The sequence below is a fragment of the Leucoraja erinacea genome, chromosome 9 (assembly GCF_028641065.1).
Source record: "Leucoraja erinacea ecotype New England chromosome 9, Leri_hhj_1, whole genome shotgun sequence".
Lineage (NCBI taxonomy): Eukaryota > Metazoa > Chordata > Chondrichthyes > Rajiformes > Rajidae > Leucoraja > Leucoraja erinaceus.
In genome coordinates, this window is record NC_073385.1 from 16989573 (window position 1) to 17015874 (window position 26302).

The 26302-nt window shown below is 41.5% G+C and overlaps 1 protein-coding gene across 1 annotated transcript; it reads left to right on the forward strand.

The window, feature by feature from the left end:
* Positions 1-8399: 8399 nt before the first annotated feature.
* Positions 8400-24755, forward strand: calm1a (calmodulin 1a). Its single transcript, XM_055640218.1, has 6 exons — positions 8400-8539; positions 11367-11397; positions 13846-13989; positions 18253-18359; positions 19726-19861; positions 23901-24755. Exons 1-6 carry the CDS (start codon positions 8537-8539, stop codon positions 23927-23929), a joined length of 450 nt encoding a protein of 149 aa, XP_055496193.1. The 5' UTR covers positions 8400-8536; the 3' UTR covers positions 23930-24755.
* The last annotated feature ends 1547 nt before the right edge of the window (positions 24756-26302 follow it).

The window sequence follows — 26302 nt, forward strand, 5'->3', positions numbered from 1 at the left end:
GAGGCATTTGCTGGTTTATCACGGACAACCGTCACAGTTAAATTGTTGTAAGGCATCCATCAGTATCTACCTCAAGTCTGGGGTGGACCTCAAAGTTGTCTTGGATACACACAACAACCCAGGATAGGTCCAGAGAGTCAAGAATGTTTAATTGACGTATGTACCATCACTGAAATTCTTACTTCCAGCAACATAACAGACCTGTTAACACAATCCACTCAGATAATATACTATAAAGAAAACAAAAAAATGAATAACCATAATTCTTGTGCAAAAAAACTTTGTGCAACCAAAGACAGTTCACAGAAGATCATAGTTGAATTGAGTCTGAAGAAGGGTCCCGACCCAAAACATCACCTATCCATGTTCTCCAGAGATGCTGCTTGACCCACTTAGTTACAACAGCGCTATGTGTTTTTTTTTTGTAAACCAGCATTCGCAGTTCCTTGTGTCTAGATGAGGTTAGGGTTGTGTAGTGTTCAAAAACCTGATGGCTGGGGGGGGGGGGGGGGGGGGGGGGGGGGGGGGGGGGGGGGGGAGGAGGAGCAGTTCTTGAAGCCATTGGTCACAGTTTTCAGACTCCTATACATTCTTCCTGATGGTAGGAGTGAAATGAGAGCATGGCCAGGGTGATGTGGGTCTCTGATGATATTGCCTGATGATACTGAGGCAGCGCCTCCTGTAGATCACTTCAATGGTGGGGTGGTCTGTACCCATGATGGACCCGGGATACAGAGAACAGAGGTTCACCAAATGCTGATACAAGGAACTGCAGATGCAGGCATATTAAGCAGAACACAAAGTGCTGGAGGAACTCGAAGGTAGACAAAAGTGCTGGAAAAACTCAGCGGTTGCAGCAGCATCTATGGAACGAAGGAAATAGGCAGACTTCAGTCTGAAGAAGGGTTTCGGCCCGAAACATTGCCTATTTCCTTCGCTCCATAGATGCTGCTGCACCCGCTGAGTTTCTCCGGCACTTTTATCTACCTTCAATTTTCCAGCATCTGCAGTTCCTTCTTAAACACAGTGCTGGAGGAACTCAACGGGTCAGGCAACATCTGTGGAAGGAACAGACAGACGGCGTTTCGAGTTGGGACCCTTCCTCAGACCGATCCAAATGCTCTTGGGTGCACTCCCTAGTCTGCACTCTAAATGACCCCGGCCCCCACTGGCTACAATAATGAACCCTTCTCGTTGCAAGCCAAACAGTTAAACAGTTTCTGTTACCATGTTCTCAGGGCAACTAGGGCTTGGCAATGAATGAGGACTCACTGTGCAGTTCATAACCCTAGAACAAATAGAAAATAGCTTTGTATGTGCTTACGGAAAAACTGTGATGTCATTATTAGCGGCGAGTCCTTATCAACAACAGGTTTCTTTAAACAGAGGAATATGCCTCAAGGCTCTGTGCAGGTCGGAGATGGGCGAAAACATTGAGTGAAAACTCAGAGAAGGATTATAGAAATGGACAAAAATATAATTGTGCACATAAGTTTTCTGAGAAAGGGTGGTAAACGATGCGAGAGATGTAATAACGCGGGGGGGTGTAGCGGGGGAGATTGTAACACAGTATGCTGGTTACAAACATCAGGGTATCCTAAGCATTTTAAAGTCCTGTTTAGTATTTTGGTAATGTTTTGAAATCTGGCACAGGACAGCTAGGTTAGGCACCACAAAATAAAACTAGTCATATCGATGAGATGTGCTTGGTGACAAATGATAATACCAAGCTTTGCAGAGAATTCCCCTGAATATTATCAGGGGAATCATTATATTCAGAGGAGAACAAGGCCTAGGTTTAATATGTCAACTGCAGGAGAGCAACTCCCCCAGGCTCTGGGGTGTTGGCCTGGATTGCATGCTCAAGTATTTAGAGTCTCCCACTCCCTAAATAGGGATGCTGATTGCAATATTTTCCCTGTCACCCTACTTGAGATTAGTTACCTAATCAAAGATTGAGGATTGTTTGCCGATCTTGTGCAATCACAATGACTGAACCGCAGAGGCACTGACGGTTCGTGGAATCACTGATAAAAGATAGCAGCTGCTTCTCAGCACCAGGTTCGTTCCTAACCTCGGGTGCTGCCTGTGGGGAGTTTGCAGGTTTTCCCTGCAACTGCTTGAGTTTCCTCCCACAGCCAAAAAGCTCAAGTTGGAAGGTTAATTGGCCGACACAGGGAACCGCAGATGCTGGAATATCGAGCAGAACAACAAGTGCTGGAGGAACTCAGCGGGTCAGGCAGCATCTGTGGGGGACATGGACAGGTGATGTTCCAGGCGGGGCCCCCCTTCATTGCCTTCACAGACGCTGCTTGACCTGCTGAGCTACTCCAGCACTTTGTGTTTCGTTCAAGATTTCAGCTTCTGCAGTCTCTCGTGTCTCTTTTCTGTTTAAATCTAATGGATTGATTCGACAATTGATATGAAAGTAATCCTTTGGAATCAGTGTCCAAATCAAGCTGCAAAAATTAAATTTATCTTTATAATACCTTTGGACCCATACGTCACATTCACTGGTAGATTTACTAGTTTGGCTGCTACTAAATCAGGCAATATGAAAGATCTCTGGCATGTGACGCCAAATGTACTGCTCTTCTGCTGAGGTGGAACTGTACCTAATGTGATTTCCCTCTTTAATAGCGCAGCCTCATTACTGTAAGTACCTTGATATTAATTATAGGTTTTCTGACTTTGCAGTGGGAAACATACTTGCAAGCAATTGTAAATGATCAGATCCATGTCAAAAGAAACCATGGTCAAATTATAGTATTACTTTCATTTTTGCGTTTGCGGCTTGTGACAGATGCACTAAAAAAAACGGATAATTCATACATGGTGAAAATTAACCTTTTCCAAACAAGCCAAAGTTTAATTTTTTGCTTCACCCTGCCTCTCGAGGACTGCTGATTCTATCACGTCACTGTGCCTAAACCAATCAACCCACCTTAACAAAGGGCTTGCTGTCACATAATCAAATGATAGTGATGATTCCCCATGCATGGACATTAAGCTGTATTCTACAATCATGTACCTTACTGGAATAAAGTTAATATGTTGTACAACAGACAGCTTAAATTAGCGAAAATAAAATCAATGTAGAAACCAGATGAAAAGACATTGTGATATCTGTATTCTGCATTTACTGTACATGATTTGGAGAAATGCCATTGTTGGCTTGATTTTCACTGATTCACTGCAAAGCAGCCTCTGCTTTATAGGGTTACTTATGGTTTTATTCCTATCTGTCCACCATAACAATCAATTGAGCAGCCTGTAACCCCTCAGTTCCATCAAAATCCACCCTGCCTTCAGTCTCCCAACTTCTACTGCAATCTGTGACAATACACAAGGCTGATCATTCACATCCACCACATGTTGTGTGATCTCTCTCACGCTCTGCCAAGTCTCGGTTCTCTGCCTCAGCAAAGAACAGGGCAGAAAAAAAACCTGTAATCAAGCAAGCTGCAGTATGAATAACATAATTTACATTGCCTTTGAAATGTGGCTATTAACATAAACTTTCTAAATATGTGTGTGTTTTAACAATGATGTGCAACCATTTAATTTACTTATTCAATTGGCAGGATCTGCGAAAGCCAACATTTAAGGCCCATCATTAATTATCCTTGAGAAGGAGGTAGTCAGTGAGTTGACCTGTTTTATCCAATGCAGTCCTTCTGTTGAAGGTAATGCCCTCCATAATGTTTGGTACAAAAACCCATCATTTATTTATTTGCCACTGTACTCCACAATTCGAGATTTGCAATAGAAAAAAATCACATGTGGTCAAAGTGCACATTGTCACATTTTATTAAATGTCATATTTATACGTTGGTTTTTCAATGTAGAAATTACAGCTGTGTTTAAACGTAGTCCCCCCATTTCAAGGCACCATAATGTTTGGGGCACATGGCTTCACAGGTGTTTGTAATTGCTCAGGGGTGTTTCAATGCCTCCTTAATGCAGGTAGAAGAGAGCTCTCAGCACATGATCTTTCCTCCAGTCTTTCCATCACCTTTGGAAACTTTTATTGCTGTTTATCAACATGGAGACCAAAGTTGTGCAAATGAAAGTGAAATAAGTCATTATGAGACTGATAAACAAGAATAAAACTGTTAGAGACATCAGCCAAATCTTAGACTTACCAAAATGAACTGTTTGGAACATCATTAAGAAGAAAGAGTTTACTAAACGCAAATGGACTGGCAGGCCAAGGAAGACCTCCACAGCTGATGACAGAAGAATTCTCTCTATAATAAAGAAAAATCCCCAACAGATTTGTCCGACAGATCAGAAACACTCTTCAGGAGTCAGGTGTGGATTTGTCAATGACCACTTTCCGCAGAAGACTTCATGAACAGAAATACAGAGGCTACACTGCAAGATGCAAGCTGCAAAAATAAGATGGCCAAGTTACAGTTTGCCAAGAAGTACTTAAACGAGCAACCACAGTTCTGGAAAAAGGTCTTGTGGACAGATGAGACAAAGATGAACTTATATCAGAGTGATGGCAAGAGCAAAGTATGGAGGAGAGAAGGAACTGCCCAAGATGCAAAGCATACCACCTCATCTGTGAAACACAGTGGTGAGGGTGTTATACCCTGGACATGTATGGCTGCTGAAGGTACTGGCTCACTTATCTTCGCTGATGATACAACAGCTGATGGTAGTAGCATAATGAATTCTGAAGTGTATAGACACATCCTATCTGCTCAAGTTCGAACAAATGCCTCAAAACTCGTTGGCCGGTGGTTCATTCTACAGCAAGACAATGATCCCAAACATACTGCTAAAGCAACAAAGGAGTTTTTCAAAGCTAAAAAATGGTCAATTCTTAGTGGCCAAGTCAATCACCCGATCTGAACCCAATTGAGCATGCTTTTTATATGCTGAAGAGAAAACTGAAGGGGACTAGCCCCCAAAACAAGCATAAGCTAAAGATGGCTGCAATACAGGCCTGGCAGAAGCATCACCAGAGAAGACACCCAGCAACTGATGATGTCCATGAATCGCAGACTTCAAGCAGTCATTGCATGCAAAGGATATGCAACAATCTACTAAACATGACTACTTTCGGTTACATGATATTCCTGTGTCCCAAACATTGTGGTGCCCTGAAACGGGGGGACTATGTATAAACATTGCTGTAATTTCTACATGGTGAAACCAAAATGTATAAAAATGGCCTTTATTAAAATCCGACAATGTGCACTTTAACCACAAATCTCAAATTGTGGAGTACCGAGGCAAATAAATAAATGATGGGTCTTTGTCCCTAAACATTATGGAGGACACTGTATTCCCATGTATAGTTTTTAGGGAGTTTCAGGACTAAATGTTCAAGGTTCGTAAGTTCCTTTGCCCCTCCAGAAATAAATATTTATTTCAAAAAGAACATGCTGTCACATCTCTTCCCTTGGTACATAGAGTTAAACATTAGCAGGATATGGGGTGGGTGGAGAAACAAACTCCTTTCGTAGGTTCCAGAAATGTGAGCATAAAGGACTCACTCCATAGAAACATAGAAAATAGGTGCAGGAGTAGGCCATTCGGTCCTTCGAGCCTGTACCGCCATTCAATATGATCATGACTGATCATCCAACTCAGTATCCTGTACCTGCCTTCTCTCCATACCTACCCCCTGATCCCTTTAGCCACAAGGGCCACATCTAACTCCCTCTTAAATATAGCCAATGAACTGGCCTCATCTACCTTCTGTGGCAGAGAATTCCAGAGATTCACCACTCCCTGTGTGAAAAATGTTTTTCTCATCTCGGTCCTAAAAGATTTCCCCCTTATCCTTAAACTGTGACCCCTTGTTCTGGACTTCCCCAACATCGGAAACAATCTTCCTGCATCTAACCTGTCCAACCCCTTACGAATTTTGTAAGTTTCTATAAGATCCCCCCTTAATCTTCTAAATTCTAGCGAGTACAAGCCGAGTCTATCCAGTCTTTCTTCATATGAAAGTCCTGACATCCCAGGAATCAGTCTGGTGAACCTTCTCTGTACGCCCTCTTTGGCAAGAATGTATTTTGTCAGATTAGGAGACCAAAACTGTACGCAATACTCCAGGTGTGGTCTCACCAAGACCCTGTACAACTGCAGTAGAACCTCCCTGCTCCTATACTCAAATCCTTTTGCTATGAATGCTAACATACCATTCGCTTTCTTCACTGCCTGCTGCACCTGCATGCCTACTTTCAATGACTGGTGTACCATGACACCCATGTCATCGTTGCATCTCCCCTTTTCCTAATTGGCCACCATTCAGGTAATAGTCTACTTTCCTGTTTTTGCCACCAAAGTGGATAGCCTCACATTTATCCACATTATACTGCCCTCCCAGCTTCGTGTCATCCGCAAACTTGGATATGTTGCATTCAATTCCCTCGTCCAAATCATAATATATATTGTAAATACCTGGGGTCCCAGCACCGGGCCTTGCGGTGCCCCACTAGCCATTCTGAAAAGGACCCGTTTACTCCTACTCTTTGCTTCCTCTCTGCCAGCCAGTTCTCTATCCAGATCAATACTGAACCCCCAATACCGTGTGCTTTATGTTTGCATACTAATCTCTTATGTGGGACCTTGTCGGAAGCCTTCTGAAAATCCAGATATAACACATCCAGTGGTTCTCCCTTATCCACTCTACTAGTTACATCCTCGAAAAATTCTATAAGATTCGTCAGACATGATTTACCTTTCATAAATCCATGCTGACTTTGTCCAATGATTTCACCACTTTCCAAATGTGCTGCTATTCCATCTTTAATAACTGACTCTAGCATTTTCCCCACTACCGATGTTAGACTAGAAGGAACTGCAGATGCTGGTTTAAACCGAAGATAAACACAAAAAAAGCTGGAGTAACTCAGCAGGACAGGCAGCATCTCTGGAGAGAAAGAATGGGTGACGTTTTGGATCGAGGCCCTTCTTCAGACTCTTAACCTGAGGCCTAATCTGCTGTGTAAACATAAAAGATCTCACGGAGTATCAACTATTCCCAAACAATATTACTAAGCCATCAACTGGCCAGTATCACTGTTTGGACCCTAAACTATCAGTAGAATTAGGCCATTCGGCACATCTCACCCCTGTCTTCTCCATGTAACATTTTCATACCCTGTTAATGGGAGATTTAATGGGTGCACAAGTTGGCTGCAACATTGCAACATCGAAAGTTATGGATGGAGCGTGCCACACAAATATATCTCATTGAAAAAAAAAGGAAAAATAGATAACATGGTACAAAGAGACCATTCGGCCCATTGTACCTGTATGGCGCAAACAGACCATTCGACCCATTGTATCTTTGACAGAGCCACCCACTGGCTCTAACTTGTTAACACCATCCTCATATTTTTTTCCCTTTCATATTTATAGCCTGTTAGAATTCCGAGTAATGTTTTATTGAATCATTTATCATTGAATCATGGATAAAATGGCAGACAATTCGGCCCATTTAAACTCTACTAGCTCTTTCACAGAGCCGCCCATTCGTTAACACCAGCCTAATATAGTTTCCCTTTCATATTTACCCGTTAGAATTCCTGGGAATGTTTTATTGAATCATGTTATTATTGAATCATGGATAACATGGTGCACCAAGACCATTCGGCCCATTGTACCTCTGCTAGCTCTTTTGACAGAGCCAATCGTGTACTCTCCCTTTAGTATATACACCCTGTCAAGAATTATTATTAGTATTATTATTAATACTGCTCCTGACTTTGCAGCACAGCCGCCTCCGGGCTGCTTGTAGTTAATCTCTGCTCGACCATTCGGCCCATTGTACCTCTGCTAGCTCTTCTGACAGAGCCACTCGTATACTCTCTCATTAGTATTTACACCCTGTTAAGCATTATTATTATTGCTCCTGCCTTTGCAGTACAGCAGCCTCCGTGCTGCTGTGATTATTCTCTGCTCGGTGGCGGTGTGAGTGAGGTGTTGCTACCTGGCCGGCGGAGGCAGCGACTGGCCAGCGCCCGCTCCCCCATCACGGGCACCATCGCCTTGACGCATTGCAGGTGCGCGGCGACCAATGGCAGAGCGCGGCACATCCGCTCGCCCATTGCAGGTACGCCTCGCCCAATCGCAGCCCGCGAGACAACGGCCGCTCGGCCCCTCCCCCAACCAACCCCTTTCCGCGCCAACCGACATCTCCAGCCGCACCACCCGAAATCCCCCTCCGCCCCCGGAAAATAGTCCCGCTCCGCCGTTGACGGAAAGCGCCAGCGTTCCACCGATCCGGGGCACGGCAGCCGATTGATTGCACAATTTTGGAAGCGGCGGCGGGTGCGTTGGATTGCAAGGAGGCGGGGGGAGGTTAAAACCTGCTGTCGCCGCAGCGCCCACCCCCCTCCTTCCCCTCAGAGCCGCGGACGGCGGAGGAATACGCGATATATAAAGAGGGCGAGCAGGGGAAGAGCGCGGCAGTCGGCGCCAGTGGGACCGCGACGTGAGGAGCAGTAGCTGTCGTCCGCCCGTCTCCAGCCAGCCAGCCAGCCACGCACTCCCTCCCGAAACACTCGACATGGTGGGTATCTTAAAACAACCTCTTCTCTCTTCATTCGCTCCTCGTTGTTAGTTGGCGGGCTTTTGGAAACGCGCGGCGGGAAGACGAGGGCGGTCGTGGTGGTGTGAGAAGCGCTGCCGGACCCGGTGTGTGTGCGGGGCAGCGGCAGCTAAAATGGCGGCCGGCTGTCAGGCGGTAGCGCGCCTTTACCCCGCTGTTGGCGGGATAGTGGCTCGAACGGGCGGCGGCAGGGATGCTGTTTAACCCTCTCCCTCTTGATGGTGGGTGGGTGCCGGGGTTTTTTGTTCGGTCTGTGCGGCGAGAGAGGGACAGAGTAGAGGAGCGAGCCACTTCCTTGCCTTGGTCAAGTATGGTAAAGTACATTGCGGCGAGCAGGGCGCCAGTCCTTCCTGTTCCGCAGGGCTGCGGGCTGGTGCAGTCTCTCCACCCCGCTCTCACCCTTCTGTCCAGTAACAGGCTCCAATACAAAAACAAACCCCCGACGCATCTGCATTCACCTCGATGGATTGATGGAGAGGGTGTGTTCCTCTATATCTTCATGCAATGCCGGTTTTAGTTTGTAAAAAGGGGGGCGAAAGCCCTGCGGTTTCCTGCTCCAGATGGCGGCTGCATGCAGCGAAACGCGGCTTTCTGGAAAATTATCGCTGCAAACTAGTTTGCTCTCTTGCTATCACTGGTCAGAAAGGGGCATGGTGTCATTTACTTTGCAAACAATGCGATGTTTCGTCTTTTTTTCCCCTACCAATCTCTTGCAATTTGAAGGTAATGGCGAAATACACATGGTTGCTAACGCGTACTCTGGTTGAGTATTTTGTAAAGTCTTAACCTGGAGGGCCCCGTCTTTTTGAACGTGCTACTAATTGACTTGTTACTTGAGCTTGCAAATTAAGGATAATGTCGATGCCTCTAATGTGCTGCACAAAATTGTGACCTCAAATGTGCACGTCTAAGATCATAAATGTATAATGGCTGAGGAGGAAGGCCACTTTGTCCATCACGTATGTTGAAGTTATGGAAAAGTGGTGCAATTGCAGATTATATTGCTTCAATTGAATCATTGTTTTCTCATTGGAGTATGGATTTTTAATTATTCCAGTCCTTTCCTACTTCAAGTTACCATTGGAAAATGTGAGACATTTCCTTTGCTGTCAACATTGATATAAAACATTTTGAAGTCTTTCTAGTGAATTTCATTTATTTTACCTGTTTACTGTCCTGAATTCAATGGCTGGGATTTCGTTAAATTGACTAAGAATTATGGCAAACAGCGTAGTATGCTATAGCTAGCTCAATTTATTGGGATGTCAGGATTATTTAAAACTTACCAGCAAATGTGAGTTGTTTAGAAATTGGACATTGTCCATGTTAAATGTTTTAAATTATACTTCAGATGTAATTTGTATTGTTAATTTACTCAGTTTATTAATGTGTCACTTGTTTTGAAGTTAAATACATGCACAACTATAAGCAAAGACCATTCAATTAAAATGTCGTGTGCATTGCTAACAGATTTAATTGAAGTTTATTGTGCAACTGTCTTGAAGATGAATTGTTGGACAAAGGGCAGCATTTATCTTGCCCGTGTTATCAAGTAGAAGAATTGCTTTTAATATCAGATCTTGGGAAGAACAGTTTTTTAGTTCTTTTCTCCCATGAGGAGGCAGAGTTTTTGGAAGTTACTACTGAAATGGCAATGTTAATATCTCTCCTGATTTTATAACAGGACTTGGAAGCTATTAACTCTATTTTAACTGGTTGGAACAGTGGTGCAAGTTGCTTTACAGGGGAAATGAGCTTACATTCTTCACTGTGGTATAAACGTTGCACTTTTGCTGATTTCAACAAATTTGCAAGGCTGCTTTCCCAGGAGCATATATTCCTGGGAAGCGTCAATTGCCTTAGTACGTGTCTAATTTTTACACCGGTTTTCATAATTTACTTATGGATTAGAATATGGGTTTAAGATCATGATACTAGAGGGTATGATCTGACCTGAAATAGTTTTGATTGAATTTAATTTATCTGCTGGTTTGCAAAGTGGATCAAGACCTGCATCTCTTAATTAAGTATAGAGCTGAAAGGTTTGAACTTGACGTTGAGGTAACCCTAGGTCTTCCAACTATTTAAGTGCCATTGTGATGCTTGCTGTTAGCATTCCTAATCTGTCTTGCTAACAGGTTGTTTGTTTGGGATTGTCTGCATTCAACCTAAAAACTAAAATTAAGTACAGGTATTAAGGAATTAAAACTAGCTACATTTGTGATATCACATCGGAAAAGATCCAAATTGCTATGTCATCCATTGCATTCCCATTTATGGAAAAAGCAAATTGATCTTGCATGTGATTCTTGCTGATCTTCTGTCTGAAGATTAACAAAAGGTGGTTGGCTTCAAGTGTGCTTTGAGATGAAGGCTATTTTACAAACTAGCAATTCATGGTTTTGAAATTTGAGATTACTATAGCTTTAGTCTTTTAAACTGTTTGGAATTTAGTTTGGTAGGTCCATTTTCTAAAATGTGCTGCTTTCTCCTTTGCCTTCTGGGAAGATATTTAAAACCTCTGTGTGGCCATTGTACTTGGATAGAAATTTGGGCATTCATCTGTTTCTATTATATGATCTTGTGTTGGTATTTGTTTTCACGTTAAACCATGTTTCAGTTATGGGGTAACATGGTGTGAACATTCGATTTCGAGTGAATTACAGATAGTTTATCTTGATGCTGAAGTGCTGCTTGTTCGTAGGGCTCTTAATTCTTCTTGGGTGGGGTGGTATTTCAGACTGGCACATAACGCCATTAAGCTGATTTTTTTTTCCCCTCCTTGCAGGCTGACCAACTGACTGAGGAACAGATTGCTGGTGAGTTTTTAATCCTGGAGTTTGGCAGGGATTGTACACAGGCAAGAATGAAATATTACAAATTTATGCTAATATCAATTAACTGTGTGGAGTTAATAATCTAACAAAGAAAGTGTACTGGGGCTGAAATTTAAACTTAAGATTGTCCATCTGCACTCTCCACCAAGATGACACATGGTCAGGCAAAAAAGCTGTGTGCAATCTTATAAGCAGTCTATTTCTGTATACCCGCATGGCCATTTGCTGGTACACTGATATTATTAGAACTCTTTAAAAACTGCTAACAGGAATAAAAGCATGTTTGTATGCATCATAGTAAACTCGGAATAGAAAGTAATTATTCAAATGGTTTACATCAAATATGTGGATTTCCAGCTACTGTATGTAGCCTTTAAGCTTTCAATTGAGGATGACTACAGCAATTTTTTTTGACAAAGCAATCTGTTAGTTGGCACAAGCTACCTTTGTTAGGATTTAAATGCTTTCTGGTCAAACCCATGGAAAGTAAATATTCCAGTGTTTAGGAAACTATAGTGTCAATACTGCCATCTATCACGCAGGAAGTTTGTTAAATACTTAATTTACAATTATTATGTCTCCATTGAGCTTTAGGCATCACTGGGTGTGGTTGTGATTTTATTGAAGCGTTCTCAATGATATCCTAAATCTAGTCCAGTAATCATTTTGCCCTGGTGCAGTCGGCCTATGAATACATTGATTGGAATACATTTGGGTAGAAATTGTGGCAGAACTATAACATGGATGGTTTTGGCCAGATCACATCCAGAAAGATCGAAGCTTGCTCTAGGGCCGTAGATTTTGCATGAGAAGCTAATTGAAACAGCTTTTTGAGTTGCTGTAAACATTCTAGCTTTAAATTGTGATGTGGTAAACTAGGCTAGAGTATGGTCTAGCCAGTGCCTTAAAAATATACATTCTCCAGGCTCATTGGTACATTTAGGTCAGCGTGGACAAGTGGGCCAAAGGGCTTGTTTCTATGCTGCATTGTGTAACCAGGCTAGTTTGCAAATTAATTATTGGTTTATACTATGAAAGAGTGCCAGCAAGTTAAATTTTTGGTGTTGATGCCAATGGAGGTGCAAAGTGAGAATGGGCTTGCATTTATCACTGTTGAAATGCAAAGCGTGCATTTGAATAAATCCAAGTTTTTTAAAACATTTTGTAGAAAAGTTGCAGTTGGGCTGAGATCAGTTTCATAATGCACTGCTGCAGCTATTAAAGCTTCTGCATTGCAGAGCTGGAGACTGGGACTCAATTTGACCATGAGTGGTGTCTATACGGAGTTTGCTTGTTCTGGTGCTGGTAAACAGATTAACTAAATTTGTTGTTAATGCAAGTGAGTATTAGAATCTAGGGTGAGAATGAAAATGTAGGGTAAAGTGTACACAGATATTCATCTGCGTACTTAACTGAAAGGCCTGTTTCCAAACAGTATCTTCCCATACGTGTAGGAAGGAACTGCAGATGCTGGTTTGCACCAAAGATGGACACGGCATGCTGGAGTAACTAATTTCTGGATATGCTGCCTAAATATCTTTCTATACCTCTGACACTTACAGATAGCATGATCAACATTTAAGTGTAGGAAATAACTGCAGATGCTGTTTTAAATTGTAGGTAGACACAAAATGCTGGAGTAACTCAGCGGAACAGGCAGCATCTCTGGAGAAAAGGAATGGGTGACGTTTCGGGTCCAGAGCCTTCAGCCTGTCCCACTAAGTTGCTCCAGCATTTTGTGTCTACCTTCGATCCACATTAATGTGCTTTTGCCTTGTGAATGGTCATATCTTAAGTTTTTGACCGTAAATGATTTTATTCCTATTGCTTCAACATGAATAGCTCTAACAACTAAAATATTTTTTATGGCAAAGGACAACTCGTCTAAAAGGAAAGGTGATCCATATTGTCAAGGGGTTACAAAGACCTATGGGTTCCAATTTTTCAATTTGTTCTAAAATATCTGCTATCCTGATAGCCTAAATTAATAGGCAGTGTAAAATTCACCCAGACCACCAATTTTCATGAACTTCTGCCCATAACTGAGAAGCATAATTTTTACGGTTGTATTTGGTTATATGTGACTTTGGTTGCAAGCCTGAATGTGTTGGTCCATCAGATTTTAGTAGCATCATGGATACGCATGGAATTGCAGATATTGCAATCGTAAGGAACTCGGCTGGTCAGGCAGAATCTGTAGAGGGAATGGGCCAAGCTAAAGCAAGCTCCTGACCCAAAATAAAGCCTGACCCGCAGAGTTCCTCACGCAGTTTACGTAGTATGCTGTAGTGAGCATCTTTAAACTTTGAAGTGTTCATGCGTATTAATTGTTGTTTTCAGTGAGGGCAACAATCAATGTATATATTGAGTTTTGGATTAAGTACTTTGAACTGTAGCCAATTGCTTAAAGTGTTTATTTACTCTTTTCAGAGTTCAAAGAGGCATTTTCCCTCTTCGATAAAGATGGTGATGGTACCATCACAACGAAGGAGTTGGGGACTGTAATGAGGTCTTTGGGCCAGAATCCCACTGAAGCAGAATTGCAGGATATGATCAATGAAGTTGATGCTGATGGTGAGTTTAATATTGATGTGTATCTGCAGATGACCAGATTTAAGGCTGCAGTCCTTCCTTCTGTTATCTGTACCTAAAGCATTGCATGTTATCCCAATTTTACATGCACTAGTGCAGTTGATAAGCATGTATCTGTTCCTTTTAGCCATTATCTATTTTCAGTGTACGTTTCACAATAAAGGTTAATGGAAATCTTAGTACATTAGGCCAGTTTGAGTCGTATCAAAGCAAATACTTAACTTGTAAAACAGTGCTTTTGTTTGCTAGGGCACATGTGGAATAAAATTGCCCTGCTCCCAACAGCAACAGTTATCTGAAAGATCAGGATTTGAACCTTGTTTTTGTTATTTACCTGACACGCAGCTGAGCACAGCAATGTTTAGCCTTGTGGGATTCTGACTGTGGGGACTTTACTTTCCCACAGAAAACACTTGGTATTTTCTAGGTGTTCCTATTTTTTTGTTCCTTGCTTGTTCCAAGTTTCAGATGGAGGTGCCTAAGTTTACAGCTTTACCAAATAGTTGCCAAAGATTCCCATGTGCGCTCTGCTTTGGGGAAGGAACTCGTCAGACTTTAACATATAGAGCAAAGCAGGAGTTCTTTGTGCTATTCAAACATGTTTTGCATTTTGTTGAGGTAATGCTTATCTCAGCATCTGTGATATTGACAATACAGATAACTGACTTGCAACGGTGTGGAAGTTGCAGACATCCATTGGATCAATATTGGAACATTGGATCAATAATTTGGAAGGATTTCCTGCCCAGGTCCTGCTTGACCAGTGTTTATAGCACGACCATGTTTTTCCTAGACTGTCATCTGTATAATTTGTCTTGTCAGATGTGATGGCAGGATGGGTGGGATTAATGGCCAGGGATTAGTTTGACATGCTAAGGATGTGGCTATTTCTATTGGCTGTTGATCTGAATCTTCGTTTGGAAATGGGGATAAAGATTCATTTAGAGCTTAAGTTTACCCCTGATGCCAAAGACAGAGCAATAAGCGGTGGACATGATATTTGGTTGCTTGAGTTGGAAGATGCAATATTGAAACTTTCTCGCTACTATTGGTAATTGAACGAAATGCAGCCACGTAATCTTTCACCAGCTATATTGGTCAAAATTCAGTAAATGCAATCTTTAGTCATTTGATCTAGATTTTATGTCAATTCTCTATGGGAGTGTGTTTGATTGGGTCGGCCATTAAATTGCTGTCGAGTTGCCAGAAATTGCTGTAGCCCAAGGTAAACTTGTTAAAGCATTGGAGCATCATTGTTGGTGTACAGCAACTATTGATAAATGAAGGAATTGAATTGGAGTAAATGCAGAACATCTATATTAACCTTCAGTGGATGTATGGCAGTTCAAGGACAGGATTTAATTAGCAAACCAAAAGATCATTGATTTGTAAAAAAAAAAATTCTCTCCATAGATGCTGCCTGACCAACATTTTGTTTTTAATTAACTTGGTCTTTTAAAAACTGGTTTAGGCTATATTGAGTGGATGCGCAATTAAATTAGGTCATTTCATTAATCTTTTTGATTAAATATTGGTTTCTAAACTTAGTGCATTTTATAGGAACAGGCCAATTTAGTGTTGAGAATTTGTGGTTTCAGCTGAGTGGCAGCTACTTGCATTACAGAAATTAAAAATTTGGCAGGTTGGCTGGAGTACTTCTAATTTTATTCTGAATGGCTGTCCAGTATAATGGGTCTGCAATGGGTGAGAATCGATCCAGTTCAATAATACATGGCTTTTTGGTGGGCAAGTTAGAAAGTAATTCCTGATGTTTAAGAAGGAACTACAGATGCTGGAAAATCGAAGGTAGACAAAGATGCTGGAGAAACTCAGCAGCTGAGGCTGCATCTATGGAGCGAACGAAAAAGGTGGCGTTTCAGGTCGAGACCAAGGGTTACTTTCTAACTTGCCCACCAAAAAGCTCCATAGATGCTGCCTCACCCGCTGAGTTTCTCCAGCATTTCTGTCTACCAAGTAATTCCTGATGTTCAGTTTTAATCAACATTTGAATTTGGATTTGTCACTATTGACAGTATGCCTGGGTAAACCAGTATACAATGTGCTGTCAGGCATCAGGAGAAGAACAGACTTGGGTCTGCTTTTTCCAGTGCACTTCTAAAACCAGCAATGGCCACCTTGTTTCCATCAAGTGGTGTATTTCTACCTTGATAAAAAACAGATGCCCCAGTAGATATTGTTACTGAGTCACAAGGTTCTGTTAAATCCTGCCCTTTGAAAGCACAAGACAGCCTAGAACTACTGTCCCTGTCCCATTTTGAAAATTATGCTGTCTTTAAGAGGTTAAACTGACCTTTCATGGTCGACAGGTTTATAAGTAGACATGATGTCCCACAGGGATCTGGGGTGATCTTGTAGTGGTGACTATCACGAGTGGCATAATGTGAATGTATTCCCCCCAGAGTTAGGGAATCGAACGAGAGGGCCTGGGTTTAAAGGTGTGAGAGGGAAGATCCAATAATAACCTGAGAGTATTAGGTTGGCATTGACAATTGGGCTGTAAAGGGCCTGTTTAAATGCTATATCATTGGGTGTAGAGCAGGGACACTAGTTTTATTTACCCAGCAGTATTACCTGGCAAATTTGTCTGTGGAACTTGTGTGCCAAGTTGTTTCTCATGTGTACACATCAAAGATGCACTCATTGACTCTGGGTCATTGAAAGCCATGAATGATGCTGTGGAAACTCCTGTTAAGACATTGCAGCTGGGTATCTTTTGCATCATTTAAGTCCGCCGGCTCAACAATCCCAACCAGCGCTAATTTTCCCTAAACCTATTAATTCCATGTTGCCATCAATTCTACCACCCATTTACTCTAATGATAATTTAATGTGACCAGTTACATAGAAGAAAAAATCTAGGAGGAGGAGGCCGCCATTCGGCTCCTCGAGCCAGCACCGCCATTCATTGTGATCATGGCTGATCGTCCCCAATCAATAGCCCGTGCCTGCCTTCTCTCCCTAATCTTTGATTCCAGTTGTGGGAGGAAACTACCCAACTCTCAACAGAAACTCACATGGTTAAGGGAGAAGGCATGCACCCAAGGTCAGGAATGGACCCAGGTTGCTGGAGTGGCGGCAGCAGCTCTAACAGATGTAACACTGCTGTTTACTGTCAATGAATTCCTGGTGAACTAAATGCAGATTCATGTTTTGTATCTAGCTGATGCACTGAGATTGATTGAAAAGTGTCACTATCAAATTAACCCTACTATGGGGTCGCAATGTTTTAAGTTGGCATGGCAATGTTTGGAAATTAAAGGGTGAATTTCATTTTTTCTATGCAGTGTACTTATCCCTCTCCATCCGCTACTTCACAATTGAGCGGTTGCAATTGCTTGGTTCAAAGATGTGTACCTAAGGAAAATCAGTGTTGAGATTTTCATAGTGCGTGGGTGCACTCAAGCCCAAAATGGTGTTCAAATCGGGTCTATCTCCCATCAAAAGATTGCTGCAGTCCTTCATTGGCTGTAGCGATGAACCTTGTGCATCAGTCTATGATGCCAAGTCAAGTGCTCCTTTCAAGATTAGAGAGACTTTCCTTTGGGATCCTGTGGTTCTTGTCTCCACCCACTCCCTTCTCACGGGTTCTTGCAAGCAACGGCTGACTTCCAGTATACGGTGTTTGATCAGATCTTCAGGGGAAGACCAATACAGAATGGAGGTATTCTGCAAAGCAGCTGACCTCGGAAAGCCTAGTCTCTCCCACCATGCAGCACAAGGTTTTAAAATATCCTTTTGGTGAACTATTGGATTTTTACAGTCAGTCCAGCCTTTTAAGTCTTATCTTAATTGGCTAGGCAAAATTAGTTCAGATCCTTTTAACTGCACTATCCTTCAGCTAATAAGGTGAAATTTTGCTGTAAGGTACACTTGAAATGAGAACAATGAAAATTATAATAGAGCTTAATTAACTGTCGGCATTCTTCCTCATTAACTTTGCCATTGTGAACCTGTCTAGCTGTATAATTTTGGAGGGATCTATTAATAGTTTAATGAGATTGGCTCACAGCTTTAATTGGGTCAGCAGATACTATATGGGGGTCACATCCTGATTTTAGAATATTTACGTTGGTAGCTTTGAGCGATGTTTTATTGTACCTGGCTAATAGTTCAGCTCCTGCTGGTAAACAATAGATAACCCTGGAAAAAGAAATTGTTCCCCAGTTTAACTACATCAAATTTACCAGATCTGTAATTTCTTAATTGTAATATTGCTTTTACTAGGTAATGGAACTATTGACTTTCCTGAGTTCTTGACCATGATGGCGAGGAAAATGAAGGATACAGATAGTGAAGAGGAAATTCGTGAAGCATTCCGTGTATTTGACAAGGTAATGTGTTGGGAGTAAAAACGGGGAACTGCAGGTGCTGGTTTACAAAAAGACAAAGTGCAGGTCAGAGGGCCAAGAGCATTTCTGGAGAACATGGGGACATTTCAGGTTGCGACTCGTCAGAAAACACCATCTATCCATGTTGATGTAGAGTCTGAAGAAGGGTCTCGAGCCAAAATGTCACCCATTCCTTCTACCCAGAGATGTTGCCTGTCCTGCTGAGTTCAGCATTTTGCGCCTATCTTCAGTTTAAACCACCATCTGCATTTCCTCCTTCCACGTTCTTTGGATGCTGTCTTACTGGCTGAGTTACTCCAGCACTTTGTCTCTTATTGTGTTGGGTGGACGGGTGTGGTGGAGGATCTTTCCTCGTATGTTGCAAAACATACTTGGCTAATAAAGTATAATGATTGATTCTGATATCTGAAGGAACTAATACTGTTATGCAAATTTGGAAGAAAGTCTTTCCTCTCTGAAAGTTAATTGCACTTTAAAGCAAGAGAAAGTGGTGTCCCTACATGGAATGCCTAATTTTGCTGCTCAAAGGTAGAATTACCACAAAATGATAGTCTATAAACTATCCATGATCCAATTACTGGTCACTTTGCTTTGACCTGTCGTAGTAGAAGTAATGGAAATGTGCATGCTCTTTTGTGGCAGTATCTTGCACAGTGATTAGTATGGGCATATGGATATGGAAGGGTATGTGTGATGGGCACGTTGATAAGTGATTTCTTTCATATGCACGGCACAGACATTGTGGGCTGAAGAGCCTGTTCTTGTTCTCTTCTAAGTACCACCTGCTCTGTCTTCCAGCATGTTCTGCTTTATTTTGAATCTATTAGTTTAGAGATGAGGCATGGAAATGGGCTCTTCAGCCCACCGAGTCCACGCCGACCAGCGATCCCCGTACACTAACGCAATCCTACATACTATGGTCAATTTACAATTTTGCCAAGCCAATTAACCTACAAACCTGTGAGTTTTTGTAGTGTGGGAGGAGACCGGTGCCGTAAGATAGCAACTCTTAACTGCTCACTATTTCATAGTGCAGTGTTATCGCCCACATTCCCAGTTGTAGCTTGTGCCTTTTTTAAATACTGCTTGTGTGCCTTTTGGGACAAAACCTTTTTTGAAATATACATTGTGCGTCACTGAAGGCCACCCAGTTGAAGTGAAGATGGTGGTAAGCGCCTTGTGACATTACAGTCCGCGTGAAAGTTCTCGGTGCTGCAGGGGCCATTGGGTTGATGAGCGAATATGTGGGGTGTTGCGGTCAAGAGGGAGAAGGTACTATCGGACGGCAAGACTCTTTAGGAAGTGTGCTCCAAGAATTGGTTGATGTTGACTTTACTTTTGTTCTCAGGATGGTAATGGCTATATCAGTGCGGCAGAGCTGCGTCATGTTATGACAAACCTAGGGGAGAAATTGACAGACGAAGAAGTAGATGAAATGATTAGAGAAGCAGATATTGACGGTGATGGCCAAGTCAACTATGAAGGCAAGTATTCTATCTCCTGCTTTTATCTGGAATAGAAACAAAGCAAAACAAAATACAACCAAGAAGCTTGGTATAATATTGGTAGGCTTCAATACTTGTTACCCACTGTGAAGCTAGAGCAGATATTGCCAAATAATATAAAACAGAAGTTGTGGTTTAAGTCTTTTTAAGTCTTAACTTGTGGTTAAGTCTTTTTCCTGACAGTATGCAACAAAAAAAGCTCTTCACTATACTTTGGTAAACGTGTCAATAAGCTCAACTAAATGAATTTGTTATTCAATAATTGTAGGCCAATCATCTTTCATTAATATTGAACAGTGTTTGATTATTCTGGACTTATCTGGCACTGGGGTTTTGGAGAGCTTCAGTTGGAAAGTTGACTCTTGTTTTAATGCCAGTAAGATTACATTAATGCCTCCAATTGTACCTTAGCCACCTCTGCTGCTTTACGAACCACACCAAATGCCTCCCTTGTGCATAGAATATTGAGCACATATAGCCAAATCTACAAGCCTATCGGCCAGTTTGCTTGCAGTAAGTTTAACATGGGCTGAATCAAAGTACCTAGTTGTAGGTTGGACTTTATGGCCTGTAGTAATGCACAATATTCTATGCATGAGAGGTTTGTGGTGTGGATTCTGAAGCAGCAGAGGTGATTGAGGGGCAATTGGAGGATTTGTGTTGTGGGGTTTACATTGCAGCTAGTCTTGGGTGTCTGACTTGTGAATGCAAAAACGTGGCTGCTATTGAACCGCAAAACAATGTGTTAATTTGCCTGATTCCGAATCAAAGAACTTGCTGTTGTAAAATTGAAGTTTGCATATTATTTTGCAAAACATTGATGCAGACACAAAATGGGAAGTGTTCCAAGTGTCACTCGAGATTGTTGTCCTGGTGTCCAGCCAGGTAGGGTCATCTAGTCCAGGGGTTCCCAACCTTTTTCGTCCCGTTTACCCCAGGCAACTTAAACAGCACATAACGATGTTATTTCACATTTATATACGGCTAACGATGAACCAGTATACCAGAACCAAGCACAGTCGGTCTAAGAGAAATATGTACAATTATAGAATCAACAAATTTACCCCCAGCCCCCCCCCTAGCTTATGGCCCACCTGTCGGCCTGTATAGACCTTGCTAGCTTATGGTAACCTCTTTAGGCTTCCTTCTCTGTATAAATGTGCATCTTTTTCCCCCAGAAAGGTAGGAAATGGTTTGGTGCCTAAAGTATTTTACAAGCTGTCAGACGTTGACTGCTGCAGGATATAATTTTCCTGTCCATTTTCCACACTTAAAACATTGAGACCCCAATTTAACAGGTCATAAAGCCTAGTCCTTGATTTAACCAATTGTGGTTTTGATACCCTTGCCTTAATGGTTTGCATGTGAAATCTGAATGTAATCATTCCAAACTTATCCATGCATATCAAGTTGTTGGCTCAGTGAAGTTCATGCATGCTGTTTCTGCGCTTTTTTTTGCCCAGCTGTTATTTTCTCCCTTATTTGTGACCAATGTGAACCCTTATCTGTGACCAATGCTTACGACTTTTTAAGACCTGTACAAGACTGTCAAACCTCTACCCAATGGAGATTGGGTGTGGTTGCATTTGGTCTAACGCTAGATTGGAAGTCATGATTGGTTCCTTTTCTGGATAAGTTGCTTCTTTTGAGACTCCACTGCCTGCTGTTTGCCTTTCTTTCCCCTTCGCCGTGCCTTTTTTTTGTTTTTACTTATTCAAAGTGTTGCATCTTGTGGGCATTTTCATTGTCCAGAACTCCTGGTACCAGGGTGTTGGCTGTGGGTAACTTGCCTGACATTGCAAATGGTCAGGTTATTATAGAATTGATCCTATATTCATCAGTACTGTAAACTGAAAGCCAGGACTTTGATCAGTGGTGTGGAGTCGGGATGTTGGCAACTTAAAAGATCCTGGAGCTTTCGATAAGCGACACCTTGGTTTTTGAATTGATCTTGTTTGCTAACAGTTTGTGCAGTTGGGGTCGTCATTTTAGCAGGTCCAGGGGTCACCTCAGAAAGATGGCAGTTAGGTAGATGGAGTTTAAATGTTGATCTTTTTTTATTCCAGGTTTAATTATCTCAGCTGGACTGCAGATCATGGGCTTAAGCTTCGAGATTAGTCTAGATGTTAAAATGCTAAATTTAGTGGTCTTGGACAGTGCTGCTTAATCTGGTGAATGGTTCAGCCGAGGGTGAATGAAACCAGAGGGGTGAATGACTTAATTTATTCCGGTTTTTTTTCTATTTGCCAGGCATTGCCATTAGTAAGGTGGTTAGTAAATCGTTTATCGGGTTTAATGGCAGTGGAGCTGAATTTGATGTTTTTTTCCGGTTTTTTTCCCCATACTTAAGGCCATTCAAAGCATTTAGTGGCAGGATATTTCCCAATTTACCAATATACCTTTTAGGGAAGAAGGGATGAGCTTATTGAGGGATCTTTTTAATAGGAAAAAACAGAGCAGGATTTGTAATGGGAAAGAAAACACATAGCTGCAATAATTTTAGGGAGGCAAAGGAAAAGGAGGGAAAAAAAGGAAGAAAAAGGAATTGTGAAAACCAGTTTAGTGGGATATACTTTTTTCTTTTTCTCAACTGTGACCTGTGGTTTTTTAATTTCAAACAGGCAACATGGAAAAAAACATAGCTAAGCCCAGTGTTTACTGTTGGATATAACCTTTTAATCATTCTAATACAAGTGGGATCATACTTTTATAAATGGCAACACTGGAGGATCGTCCCTAGGCAACTTAAACTTTAAAATTTCACTTCTCCCACCTGTGGTTTTTCTAATTTCAAAAGTAGATGAAAATTTCCAAATTTACTGCAATATAGAGGAAAGAGGGAAGACCAGATGAGCTAGTGGGATCATACTTTTATAAATGGCAACACTGGAGGATCGTCCTAGGCAACTGTGACTTTACTGGTTTGTTTCTTGGAAAACACATAGCTGAAGCCCAGTGTTTAGATGTTGGAAATGTTTTTTTCCAACTCCAGTGGCATTTAAAAATAAAAAATAAACACTTAAGAAAATTCAAACTCCAGATGTTTATGGTGGTGTTACTCGCTCGCGTACATCACATATCCTGCATGTGCATCAATTTCCCCATTCATTTGGTCTTTTCCATTCTACTTAAATCCTAATAACTGGACATCTTCAAGCACTGCACACGCTAGATTTAACTTAATGTCTTTTGCTCGTGTCACAACGTTTATTTTGATCGTGTCACAAAATAATGAACACTAAGAATTATATAAAAATTAAAAATAAAGAATAAGAAATGAAATTTTTTGATAAGAAGACTCGAGGGTGAATGACACTGAAATAGTATCCAGGGTAGATTGTAGCAGTTGGTTGCAGGGAATAGTTGCATTAGATTATTGACAATCTCAATTAACTTTTGCAGTACACTGCCTTACCACTTGTTTATCCATTTGGTCCGTTTTTACTGATGGAGACTTCTTGTAGAATTATTCCACATGGATACAATCGGTCCAAGGTTGAGCATGACCGTATTGAGTGGAGCGGAATAAAATATGTGACGGATGCCTGTTTCTTTACTGCCTCTGCTGAAGGGCTGTTGGTAGATGCTTGTCTTCAAATAAGATTCATTCACATAGTTAACCACTGTAGTTTAGAGATACCGCATGGAACCGGGCTCTTTGGCCCACCAAGTCTATGCTGACCAGCGATCCCTGCATATATTAACACTATCCTACATGCACGAGGGACAATTTTTTATATTTACCCAGCCAATTTACCTACATACCTGTACTTCTTTGGCGACGTAGTGGGCATGATTCTCATTCTATCTTGCATGAGTGGTTATGTTCATCCTTGTCGATTACTGCATGCTAGCTTCAGTTCAGAAGTAGTGGTCTGTGGCAATGAGACTCCAGATGCATATTACCACAGGATTGTGCATATCGGGTCTGTTTGGATACTCTTCGAGAGACTGAACTATTACTGATCGATATTTTATTAAAGCAAACTGCTTCATCTTTGTTTTTCCCTCCCCACAGAATTCGTACAGATGATGACTGCAAAATGAAGACTTTTACCTTCCCCCTTCCTAGAAAGTTGAAATCTTTTACTTACCTCTTGCAAAATGTTCATTTATTCATTCTGTTTCTGTATAGCAAAAGTTACTGAATGTCAAAAAATAAAACCTGTCCACAAACTCTGCATGTAAAATGATCAGTGGTCCTGTCCCCAAAGATCTTCAAGCCATGCATCAGTAAAACTTGTACTACCTTAAAAACGAAGCAATTGGACTCTATGAAGTTCCATGCTAAAATACACTGTTTGGGCTGGCCAGTTTTTCATGCATGCAGCTTGACAGTTGAGCACAGCCTGGCTCTGTTAATTCCACTTTATGTTCTTTGTGGGAATAGCTTAGTTTTTTCCAGTTGTATATTGTACCAGGATGATTAGTTCCTGAAAAGTTGGTTAATTTTGTGTGCTACGGCAAACTACAATAGAAGGTTGTAATTGTGTGACGGTCCCTGGGGTGGAATCGTTCTCATACTTAAACAGTGTGCTCAAGCAATTACCAGGACTGAAGATCTTATTTTAAATATTTAAAAAAAAAAAAGGATGGCATGTCTGTATAAAACTTGGTTAACGTGTCTGCATTGCACTATAGTGAAACGGATGTCAGGCAATTTACCGTTCACTGAATTTTTAAAATTACCTATGAAAAGGGGGTGTCTTGAACTCTCGTTTATCTTCTGTTCTATACCATAACTTGGAGCCGTCAGAGTATATCTACATAGGACTTCAGCACAATGACGACATGGCTGTTCAGCAAATTACAATTATGTTCATTCCAAGTTGTAAATGCTAGTCTTTTTTCCAATAAAAGACCATTAACTTAAGTCTCTTGGGTGCCAAAATTATTTGCTATTAATTATTTGCACAATCTGTATGTGACTTCAAATTATTTCCTTTGTTGGATTTTCATTATGGCCACTGACTCGACTCAAAACCAGTAAGTGTATTTGCAATACATGGCTTTATTGATAACTTTTGAGTAGTTTGCAAAAGACACGCAGCAAATCAAACCGCATTGCTGTGGTACGTAATTTAACGGTGGTTTGTCCCAATTTAAATTTCTTAAGTTAGATGGTCACTGGTGTAATTGCTGCAAATTATAAATTCGTACCAAACCGAGCAATTTCCAATTAACTTTTATCAAAAAGGTTCAAGTCTTCCTGCCTTATGGAAAATTCAAGGGTTTGAAAGCTTGAGTAACAATGCTTAACTGTGCTGGCTGTTCAATTATGTCATCCTTGCAGGTAACTGCAACATTTTACTTGGCCTATATTTGCACACTGCTGCCAAGGCTGATTTTTCTTCCCTTGGCCTGAAATGTCTTAATGTTCGTGGAATAGAGATGGAAGCAAGCTGCTTCTCCAAGGAGTCTCCAGATAATACAAGGCCTTTCTTTCTCCCCCTCCATACCTCCAGTCCCACTTGTACAACCCAAGACCCAGGTTCCTTGCTGGCATGCATAGGGTTGGATCATAGATCCTTCCTCCATTCCCCAACTTGGACAGTGAACTGGCCTGAGATTTCCTGAAGGCAGCTTCATGTATACTGATTGCAGATGTACCGTTCCAGTCTTACTGGTTAGCATTCTTGAATTTGAACCACAGCTAAGGCCATGATAAGCTGACACCGAACTGTTAATCTGCAGGTGTAATTGTTTTTGGGATTGATATGATGCATCTGAAATATTGTAGGGTCTATAATATTGGCAGGTTGTATGCTGATAGTGCATCTTTCTTGATGCTGTTAGATGTGGGAGATGCTGGTTTCTCAAACGTGTATCAGATGAAACTTAATATTGCTATGTTGTAAATATGCAGACCAAACTTAATGCTTTCTGTATTAAAGTTTTAGCAAAAGCTACACCAATAAACTGAGCCAGTAGTGCTATTTGTGAATAGCATTGTGAATTTGTCAAATTTTTCCCAACTTGTCTGTGATTAGTACCCTGAGGCAGCTACATCTCACTCACCAGACTATTTATTCATTGATTCTTTTTTACTTTGGAATAAGATTACATTTTTGGTTGAACAAGAGATTGTATGCTATGCGTCTCACCTCATCCGAGTACAAACAGTTCCAAGAAATAGTGAGCACGTGACCCAAGGCAGATCCATAGTTTGGAGCTCTTTACCTCCCTAAGATAGAATGGGCATGGGGTAGTGATTGCAGACTTAGAAGTGTAGAAAATGAGAACCACAAATGGTGGCAAACAAATGTTTCCAGAGGTGATTACAATTGGGGGTGGTAATTGATCAGTTTCAACAGCAGAAGCTTGTGTTGCTGTTTCTGAGTGTCAATGGGGCAGCTTTGGGGGGGGGGGGGGGGGGGGGGGGTGTTCACTGGTAAGCCCTGAATGTTTGGGTACAGGTGC